At 36.9% G+C, this 11,884-nt stretch overlaps 1 protein-coding gene across 1 annotated transcript; it reads left to right on the forward strand.

The window, feature by feature from the left end:
• Positions 1–87: 87 nt before the first annotated feature.
• On the forward strand, positions 88–1,794 carry LOC122316843 (VQ motif-containing protein 9). Its single transcript, XM_043133661.1, has one exon. The coding sequence runs from the start codon at positions 433–435 to the stop codon at positions 1,459–1,461; it is 1,029 nt and encodes a 342-aa protein (XP_042989595.1). The 5' UTR covers positions 88–432; the 3' UTR covers positions 1,462–1,794.
• The last annotated feature ends 10,090 nt before the right edge of the window (positions 1,795–11,884 follow it).

An 11,884-nucleotide genomic window follows, 5' to 3' on the forward strand; every position in this document is an offset into this window, starting at 1 on the left:
AGTGGAGACAACATAAGATTCGGGAACAAGATTGAATTACAGAGCAGCCATACGTAGAGAAAAATGCGTGCCTTCTTTTACGGGTCATGTCCCTTCTCTTCTTTTAAGCCTCAAAGCACAATGAGAGAGAGAGAGAGAGAGATATATTCCTACTTTTTACATCTTTTTATATCGGTCTCTCCTTCTCTGAAGACAGATAAAGTCTCGGACCATATCTCTTTTAACCCCGGTATAAATTTTTCAACAGGGTCCTCTCTGTCCCTACGCGCAGATTGCCATAAGAAGAAGATTATCCCCCACCACAAACACACAAATCGCACGCAAACACAGAGAGGCATAAGCTGCTATACACAGTGATTCATACATATTTTTGATCTTAGAGAGAGAGAGAGAGAGAGAGAGAGAGAGAGGAGGGTGTCTCTGTGTGGTGGTATGATGGATAAAAGCTGTCAATCCTCTGCAGACTCTACCGCCACTACCACTACTGCTTCTGCTGTTACAACTACTAGCAGCAGCAATACCGCTACCAGTATTAATGCCAACAGAGACCAATACCTCAGACACCTCAACAAGCTCTCCCACAAGATCTCTAAGCCAATCATCAAAAAAACCCCTTTTGATCCCCCCAATCAAACGCAAAATCTCAATCATAATCACCCACCACCGCAACCACAATCGCAACCAGCATCTCAGCCGTTGGTCCAGCAGCAAGCGCAGCAACAGCAGCAGCAACATCAGCCGCCAGTGTACAATATCAACAAGAACGACTTCAGGGACGTGGTCCAGAAGCTCACCGGCTCACCGGCCCACGAGCGTTTCTCGACGCCGCCACCTATTCACCCACCCAAGCCTCCCAGCTCCCGACTCCAGCGTATTCGCCCTCCACCCCTGGCACACGTTTACAATCGCCCCCCTCCCCTACTAAACAGCGCCGTCCATCCTCCACAACAAGCCACTATAAACCCTAATATTCCCATTACCGGCCCCCTTTCCAACTTCGGCCCAATCGGACGGCCTATAACGCCGTTATCGCCTTTGCCGCCGTTCCCAACCGTTCACGCGGCTGCCGAGTCGCCCGTCTCGGCCTACATGCGGTACCTCCAGAACTCAGTGTCCACTGTTGATCCGAACCCTAAACATTTCTCCGGATTCTCACCGTTAGCCCCTCTAGTCTCGCCCCGCTGGAACAATTCAACTCCACCGCAGCCACATCAGCATCAGCTTCCACCGCCGCAGCAGGGAATATTTCCTCAGCCGACATCATCTACTACTCAGCCACAGCCACAGTTCCCGATGCCGAACTCACCGCTTCCATTCGGGTGTTTGAATTCACCGAGGTCACCATACCCTTTGCTCTCCCCAGGCCTGCTATTTTCGCCTTCTTCCGGTCAATTAGGGTTTCCGCAGCTTCCACTTTCTCCCACAGTGCCGGTGCACAGCCCTAGATGGAGAGCTCTCTGAGTTTCTTCTTCAGGTAATCCTTTTTCTGAAGACGATGTCGTATCAGGCTTAGTGTTTTGGTTTTTATGGCTTTGTAAATGATTGGGGGGGTTAGGGTTATTCAATCACTGGTGGTTGAATTGGAAACATTATCCACCACTGGTTAATTTTAGAGTTTCTTGTGTAAATTTCATAAGAAAGACGTGAAAAGGGAAAGCCCTAGATTTGTTTTTTGCCTGTTGTTGGATATTTGGGTGGGAAACTTAGAGAAGTTATAGAATTATGGTTGAACGTTGTTCTTATCAGTTAATTGTTTACTTGTGAAAATGTCTATGCACCTCATTTTTTTCCGTCTTTGTTGATTCAGTTCTACGTCTGTGCAGATCATTATTTTAATATGCTGATTATTATTATTAGTAGTATGGTAATTTGGCTAACTTTTGCCACATCACGCATACTTCATACATGTATGAGATATCTATGGTATCAAGATTTGCTTCTGGAGTTGGGTGCCAATCAAAATTAGCTACTTTCTTTCAGCTCCTTGTATTGCCATATATGACTTCTCTCGTCTTTTTTTTTTTGAACTTTGTGGGTGAATCCTAATACGTGCAATTTGATTTTTGTTGTTTGTGGCCCTGAGGGACACTTTTTCATGACATAACACGGCGCACTAGGGATTGCCATGCTATGTGGCTTCTTGTTCTGATATAGTGATGTGATGATTTTGCCTTTTGACTTGGATGCTTACACGACTGTGGGGGAGTTATAGTTATATGATGGAGTTACCAATAATTTTGAAAGGTCCAGAAATCCATGATATGACTGGACTAGGCTTAACTCTATGAATGCTGGATATAAGCTTTGTGGATCTTCTTACCCAATAAGGCATTTACTAATGTTGTTAGATTTATATGTATACTGATTTATTTATTATGTTTCTTATGAGTTATGAAAGTATCTAACACTTATGTCTCAAGTAAGAATAAACTCTCATTTATTCGGAATATGCACTTTTCTCGTGGGGCTTTTCACATGCTCAAAATATTTGACACCCTGTTGAGACATGTTTCTCTTCCCCCCCCCCCCCCCCCCCCCCAACAGTGTCCGAGCTGGATGATCAGGTTTATTGTAACTGATGCTCAGATTTAGTTATTCTTAAAGTTGGGTGAGAGCTAGACACTAATCTAACTAGCAATAATGTTAGTGATTGGCTGGGAGAGAAACCGTATGCTTTTTGAAAGTTCTCTGTTTCTGGCTATTTGTGATGCAAGTATGTTTGTGGATATATACTACATTCTGGAAACTTTCAACATACTACAAATATTCGTCCCTTCTAGAGGAGTATATTTTCCCATCTCCGTAGGTTTTTAATGCTAGGTCCAATTGGATGGCACTCATTGTAGGTCTTATGACCAATGATCAGGTTTAGTTAAGACGTGGTACAAGTAGGGGAGGAGTTCAAATTAATTGTACTTAGGTTGATGATTGTTTAGAGGGGTTCAAGTTTATTGGCGAATTAAACAAGATGAGCAGCAGCGGTTCGGGGGTGGGCATTCCAATCGTGAGAAAGGATGAACCACAAAGCAGCCTGTTTAATCTGGGTCTTTCTTAACTTCTGGGTCAAATTAATCTTTAGGATCTAACTGATATCATGATATGTAACTAAAAGAAGACAGGAAAATGAAATAGGCTATATACCAACAATAGAGAAATATTACAACTTGATTTTTTCAATATATATATATATATTAGAATATATATCATGCTTTTAGAAAGCTTTGAGGACCAATTTTTCTTGTAGAAACCTCAATTTGTATAAGATTTTGGATTAGGCTTGGATTTCAAGTAAACCAAAATATACGTGTATTTCTTTTTTCTTTTTAAGAAATATAGGGTAGTTAAGGGGGTTATTTTAATTTTTTTTATCTTGAAGATGTTTTTTATTATAATTTCTGAGAGGGGCCAATGCAGGAAGGGGCGATCCGCTCATCTTGAGAGGAACCAAATAGTTGGGTTCCCAACCATTGCAAATCTTTGGGTAACCACGCAGAAAAGAATGATCAATTCACGCCTCAATAGATTATTCACTTCCCATCCATCCTCTAGGTTCCAACAGTTGGTGGACGGGGGGACTCAAACTCTTTCTAGGGAGTTTAGAATTCAACATTGAAAAATCAGTTGGTTGGAATGGCTGGAATTTACCGAGTCAAACAGTAACCGGCACTGAGGATGTCTGCATTTTATACTGGGTCAAATACTGTCAATACCGGCTGGTATGTAAAATCCAGTGGCATGGCGATTAAATAAGCTTGTTGACAAGGGATTTTCCATAAAGGTGAACTCAAAATGGGGCGTTTTTTTAGTTTTTAATTTTTACAAAACCTTGACCACTCAGTCCATGTCTTCTTCGTTCTTCCTCAAGTCTCGATTTTTTTTTTTTTTCTAGCGCCGCCACCACCCCCACTTCTTTCTTCCTTCATTTAAATTTGCGTCTCCTTATGCGGCAGCACCCGACTGTCTTCAGTGAATCCAATGGTTCAGAACGAATGGTGAGCTCTCTCTCTCTCTCATTTCCATTAGGTACACGAAAGAGATCGAGATTATTTACTTTTGATTTTTTCAAATTATTTTCACATTTCAGAATGTTCATTAAAAATTAAAATGCTATATGGGTCATTAAATGCGCCGGATGGGTAGTTGTAACTTGGTAGTTGATTAAATTGATTCTATTGAGATGAACTGTCAGGCAAATTTTAACTTGGTAGTTGATTGAATTGATTCTATTAAAAATTATTGGTCACTTGTAATGAGTAGTATTATTGAGTTTCTCTTTATATTGTCGTTATTTTATAATATAATTTATATATAATTTCTTTATTCATATAAATTATTTCAAACCAGTAAGTATTGAAATATTCGGTTTCAGTGACCCGACCGAAATGGCGAAGGAAACAATATTCAAAACTTTAAATTTAATACTTTGCACCCCTACTTGGTTCGCCCCGTAAAATGCTTACCAATTTAAAGGGTAGAAAGTGTAATTCCTGCGGGAAAAGAGAGTGAAGTTCCGAGCCGGCATATGCATGCATCAAAATTATTTTCCCCTGTAATAGACGTTCACGAGGACCAAGTCTTGGCTATAACAAGTGAAATATTCAAATTTTGTTTAGTTATCAGATTGAGAGTAAATGAAATAAAAATTAAAAATTAAATAAAATATTACTAGAATTTAAATTTTTAATATTATTTTTATTTTGAAATTTAAAAGAATTAAAATTTTAATTATAATTTATTTGAGAGTTTAAAATATTGTAATGATTAAATGAGATAAAATAATTTGTATAATCAAACATAAAAGCAAATTTATATATTGAGATGATTTAATCTTGAATGTCAAATTGTAAGTTATTTTAATTATAAAATAAATCTAATGTATCATATAAAATCTTGACATTTAAGTTATTTTAATTATAAAATAAATCTAATGTATTGTATAAACTCATGTCACTGTAATATTTTTTATACAATAACTACAATTTCTTTTTTGTTATGAAACTATCGAAAAGTAAAGAAAGAGATAGATTTATTATAAAACTTTCTAAAATGAGAGAGAGATATAGAACTCAAAGAAGTTATGAAACTTATGAATTTCTTAAAAAATTCAACGATATATATAGTCGTACAAAGGGAATTATGCTAGCTTACTATGCAGTACTATGCTGGCACTATGCACTGTGCATATGTCGGCCATTCACTATGCTAGTTACTATGCAATACTATGCTGACACTATGCACTGTGCATTATGTCGGCCATTCACTATGCCAGTTACTATGCAGTACTATGCTGGCACTATGCTAGCACTATGCACTGTGCATATATCGGTCATTCACTATGACAGTACTATGCTGTCACTATGCTAGCACTATGCACTGTGCATTTGACGGCTAGCTAAAGGTGGTCATACAATTTATTTTACAACAATGTTATTTTACAATACTCCCCCTTTGGATGACCACATATAATGAATATACCTCGTTAAAACCTTGTCAAGGAAAAACCCTGTGGGAAAAAACCAATGGCGAAGGAAAAAGAGTACAATATTCATGTGTACCGTAAAATGCTTTAAGATTGCCTCATTAAAACCTTGCAAAGGAAAACCCAGTGGGATAAAACCTTAGCGAAGGAAAAAGAGTACAATCAGAATAAGTCTTCAAGACATTACTCCCCCTGAAAAGTGCATGATAAAAGGTCTTCAAGTCTCCGCATTCCAATGTTCTGCACAATCTTCTTAAATGTTGCAGTTGGTAATGCTTTTGTGAATAAATCTGCCAGATTATTACTTGATCGTATCTGCTTGATTTTAATTTCACCTTTCTCTTGAAGTTCATGAGTATAAAAGAATTTAGGTGAAATATGTTTGGTTCTATCACCTTTGATATATCCTCCTCTAATTTGAGCAATACAAGCAGCATTATCTTCGTATAAAGTTGTTGGACTATCATTAATCACTGGAAGACCACACTTTTCTTGAATATGTTGGATTATTGATCTTAGCCAAATGCATTCTCGACTTGCTTCATGAATTGCAATGATCTCTGAGTGATTTGAAGAGGTAGCAGATAGTGTTTGTTTGACAGATCTCCATGATATAGCAGAATTTCCATAAGTAAATACATATCCAGTTTGAGATCTACCTCTGTGTGGATCTGAAAGATAACCTGCATCTGCATATCCAACTAATTGTGGACTTGAACCATATTGATAAAATAATCCCATATTAACCGTACCTCGAAGGTATTGAAGGATATGTTTAATGCCATTCCAATGTCTTCGAGTTGGTGTGGAACTATATCTTGCAAGTAAATTAACTGAAAATGCAATATTAGGCCGAGTGCAATTTGCAAGATACATCAGGGCTCCAATTGTACTGAGATAAGGTATTTCAGAACCAAGAATTTCTTCATTGTCTTCACAAGGACGAAATGGATCCTTCTGCACATCAAGTGATCAAACAACCATTGGAGTACTCAGGGGATGAGATTTGTCCATGTAAAAGTGTTTCAAGACTTTCTCTGTATAATTTGACTGATGAATGAGAATTCCATTTGGCAAATGCTCGAGCTGCAGGCCGAGACAAAATTTCGTTTTGCCAAGATCCTTCATTTCAAATTCATTCTTTAAATATGTAGCGGTTCTTCTGATCTTTTCAGGAGTTCCAACAAGATTTAGATCATCAACATAAACCGTAATAATAACAAATCCGGAGTCTGATTTCTTAATAAAAACACATGGGCATATTGGATTATTCTCAAATCCTTCTTTCAATAGATATTCGCTAAGGCGTTTATACCACATGCGTCCGGATTGCTTTAACCCATATAAAGATATTTGAAGCTTAATAGAATACATACTTCTGGATGTATTCAGATTAGAAACTTCAGACATTTTATATCCTTCAGGGATTTTCATATATATGTCATGATCTAATGATCCATATAAATATGCAGTGACCACATCCATCAACTGCATATCCAATCTTTTTATAACTGCCAAACTGATCAAATATCTGAATGTGATTGCATCCATAACAGGAGAGTATGTTTCCTCATAATTAATCCCTGGTTTCTGCAGGAAACCTTGTGCAACAAGTCGTGTTTTATATCGCATAATTTCATTGCTTTCATTACGCTTACGTATAAATACCCATTTATATCCAACGGGCATTACACCCTTTGGTGTTTGTATAATTGGTCCAAAGACCTCTCGCTTTGCTAGCGAGTTTAATTCAGCTTCAATAGTTGATTTCCATTTTGGCCAGTCATTTCTACGTCGACATTCTTCGACAGTTCTTGGCTCAATTTCTTCATTACTTCTGGTAATGTCAAGAGCCATTTTATATGAAAATATGTTGTCGACAACAGTTTTATTTCTATTTAAAATTTCTCCTGTACTCATAAAATGTATCGAGATCTCGTTATTTTCAGGTACCTGTCTCTCTTCAAGGGAAGACTTTTCATGAAATACCTCTTCAGGAGGTTCTTTCTCAGGAGATTTACTCTCTTCAGGAGCATCAATTACTCTTATGCCCTGTGTTGGTATGGACTCTTCAGGAGTACCAAATTCATTTTATATTTTCCTCTTCCGAGGAATTTTGTCCTTAGCACCAATAGGCCGTCCACGCTTCAGGCGTATCTTAGACTCGCCTATTGCTATTTTGGCAACTTGTCCTTCAGGGACTGCAATCCTTGCTGGAACATTAACAGCAGGAATATATGATTTTACCACACCTTTAGTGTCAGTAAATACATCCGGTAATTGGTTTGCAACACTTTGCAAATGAATAATCTTTTGAACTTCTAGATTACATTCTTTTGTACGAGGATCAAATTGGGAAAGAGTTTTATTTTCCCAAGTAATTTCCTGTCGTGCTTCAGGCACCGACTTCTCATTACCCAATGTTGGAAAAATGGATTCGTCAAAATGACAATCCTCAAAACGTGCCTTAAACAGATCCCCTGTAAGAGGCTCAAGGTATCTAATAATAGATGGAGAATCAAACCCAACATATATCCCAAGTCTACGTTGAGGGCCCATCTTTGTACGTTGTGGAGGTGCAATTGGAACATATACAGTACATCCAAAAGTACGAAGATGAGAAATATTTGGTTGCTGACCAAATGCAAGCTGTAATGGTGAATATTTGTGATATGCTGATGGTCTAACTCGAATTAATGATGTTGCATGAATTATAGCATGTCCCCAAGCAGAAATAGGAAGATTTGATTTCATGAGTAAAGGTCTAGCGATTAGCTGAAGCCTTTTAATCAATGATTCAGCTAAACCATTTTGAGTGTGTGTGTGGGCAACTGGATGTTCAACATCTATTCCTATTGACATGCAATAATTATCAAAAGCTTGAGATGTAAATTCTCCTGCATTATCCAATCGAATAGTTTTAATTTGATAGTCAGGGAATTGTGCTCGTAGCTTAATTATTTGTGCAAGAAGTTTAGCAAATGCAACATTTCTAGTGGAAAGTAGACAAACATGTGACCATCGACTTGATGCATCAATTAAAACCATAAAATATCTGAACGGTCCACTTGATGGTTGAATAGGCCCACATATATCCCCTTGAATCCTTTGTAAAAAAGATGGAGATTCAAAAACAACCTTTGAGATAGATGGTTTGATAATCAATTTACCTTGAGAACATGCAGAGCATGTATATTTATTGGATAAGATAATCTTCTGATTCTTTAGGGGATGCCCATACGAATTATCAATTATTCGTCTCATCATTATTGATCCCGGATGTCCAAGGCGATCATGCCAAGTCATAAATATTTTGGGATCAATGCACTTCTGGTGCATTACAACATGTGATTCAATTGTTCTCATTTCTGTATAATACAATCCAGATGAGAGGGTAGACAGTTTTTCTAATACGAGCTTCTGGCTCGAAATTATTTTAGTAATGAGAAGATGTTCTTTCTTGTCTTCGTTAATGGTTTCAATATGACAACCATTACGACGTATATTTTTAAAACTTAATAAATTTCTTCTGGATTGTGAAGAAAATAGAGCATCATTAATACAAAATTTGGTGCCATTAGGCAACACAATATAAGCTCTTCCGGAGCCTTCCATTAGATTCGATGAACCGGAAATGGTATGAACATAGGCTTTACTCAATGTTAGATTTTGAAAATATTTTTTATCTTTAAGAATTGTGTGAGTTGTAGCACTGTCAGCCAGACATACATCTTTATTATTCATCTCGGAGATAGAAAGTTCATCAATAAGACTCATGATTTTGAAGTAGAGGACTATTAGCTTCAAGATCGTCAGAACTTTCGTACTGATAACGTGTTATGAAACTATCGAAAAGTAAAGAGAGAGATAGATTTATTATAAAACTTTCTAAAAGGAGAGAGGGAGATAGAACTCAGAGAAGTTATGAAACTTATGAATTTCTTAAAAAATTCAACGATATATATAGGCGTACAAAGGGAATTATGCTAGCTTACTATGCAGTACTATGCTGGCACTATACACTGTGCATATGTCGGCCATTCACTATGCTAGTTACTATGCAATACTATGCTGACACTATGCACTGTGCATTATGTCGGCCATTCACTATGTTAGTTACTATACAGTACTATGTTAGCACTATGCTAACACTATGCACTGTGCATATATCGGCCATTCACTATGCCAGTACTATGTTGTCACTATGCTAGCACTATGCACTGTGTATTTGACGGCTAGCTCAAGGTGATCATACAATTTATTTTACAACAATGTTATTTTACAACATTTTTTATAATTTTCCGGATAATCCTATCTCAAGATGATTTTATTTCTACAAACATAAGGTTTAAAGTGGGCACCACATAAGGACCAATTTCTCCAAGAGAGAGGTCCCATTAAACACGAAATGTTGAAACAACGCACCTTTCCGAATTGCATTCAACCCATATAACGTGACTGGTTGATTGGACAAAACATAATGTGACAATGAAAACAAAATTTCAGAATATTATTAATTTATTATGCCGTTGACCGTCCCATCCCATGGTAGACGGTCTATCGTACCACAGACTGATTAGTCCACAAACATGATGAAGAGTGAACATCGCCAGCACACCGCACCCACAATACAATGGAAGAACCGAGAACTCCCTCACTGAGAACTAGCACTGACTCTTTTTATCTTTTTTTTCTTTTTTTCACATATATTGGGCTTTCTTGCATTGATTTTTGTATCCCTACACAGACTTCAAGCCCAATCTCAACATTTTTTTTTTAATTCATAACCTAAAAGTCTTGCCATGAAAAAAAAAAAAAAAAATCCCTAAAAAGTCTTCAATGGAATAGGTATTTGGAATCTCGTGTAGAGTACATTTGAATAGATAACTAATAAAATAGTATAGAGAAAAAAAAAATAGACAATTGAATATGGAATGCATTTGAAAAGCTATAACTATAATATAATAGATTAACAGTTGACAAATAAAACTTTAAGTAAGATGATGCTTTAATGTGACTAGGTTGTGTTTGAGGCATTAACTCATCTCAAATGATCTCAAGTAACTTTATACGGATGTGAGTATTTGAACATCCAAACACGTTGAGCTCATCTCAGAAATTGATCTTAGTTAGAAAATATATAGTTTTGCACTATTTATAGGATCCACTCCACTGAGACAGAGGAGCTAGGAGCTGTTCATCATTGCCCCCTGGCCCAGCAACCCTCTCTCTCTCTCTCTCTCTCTCTCTCTCTCTCTCTCTCTCTCTCTCTCTCTCTCTCTCTCTCTCTCTCTCTCTCTCTCTCTCTCTCTCTCTCTCTCTCTCCTTCGTAGTCCATCTTTTCCAAAAACACATGCACTAAAAAATATTATTAATAAAACCAATAATTGATAGGACCTGCAACTTTTATAACTTCCTAATAAAAATTAAACATAACTCAACATATTTTATACATCTAAACACTTCAAATTCATCTCAATGGGACCCACAAACTCACTATTTTCTATTCACAACTCTTTTCAACTTTCTTCACTATCCAAACACACCTTTAACACTCCAAAATTTGGAGGCATGTTTACAACATTAACAATTCTTAGATTGTCCAATCAGTTGCTCATTTGTTTCTCAAGGGTCGAACAAGAACTCACCAATATGAACTTTCAAAAAAAAGAAAAGAAAAGAGAACTCGCTAATATGTGATGAAAACCATCATCAAATATATTTACACCATTTGGAGCATACCCCTCCTCTAAAAGTGCAGGGAAGAGGTAGAAAGAAGGTAATGAGCTTAATGGCTATATCTTTCTTTTTTGTTGGGAGTTTATATTTGTTTCCTAGTTCTAAACAGTCCGCTATCCTGTTTTGTTTTTGTTTTTGTTTCTTTTTTTTCAACTTTTCATCTTCTATAACCCCTTCTTTCCCCTCCTGGTCCTTCTCCATCCCTCGTACAAAACACATGATTAGGCCTTATCAGTAATCATCATCAGCACAAAGCTCGTTAGAGACCCATGGGAACATTGAATAGATGTAGATCATATAAATGTTTAAAGGATCATGTAGACTGGGACCGATTGTCCCAACCAATACTCCCAACCGATCAGTGCAATTCAGTTTTGATTTTTTTGTTTTTTGTTTTTTTCCTCTTTCAAATACTTTTTAACATCTTTAAACATTAAAAAAAATACATAAATTTAATAAATTTAAGATTTTTTTTTTAATGGGTCCAATTCATCAGTCCAATTAATCGGTTCAAAAAGCATTTTCCATGTTTAAAAGATACCGAACAATTATGAGCTTTAGCAATCACTTTATATGTGACTATATTACCGGGCCACATGTCAATCTGTTGGGGACCAGTAGGTCGAGACACACTGTCCGCCCAAAAAAAAAAAAAAAAAGAAGAAG

The sequence above is a fragment of the Carya illinoinensis genome, chromosome 7, assembly GCF_018687715.1.
Source record: "Carya illinoinensis cultivar Pawnee chromosome 7, C.illinoinensisPawnee_v1, whole genome shotgun sequence".
Taxonomy (NCBI): domain Eukaryota; kingdom Viridiplantae; phylum Streptophyta; class Magnoliopsida; order Fagales; family Juglandaceae; genus Carya; species Carya illinoinensis.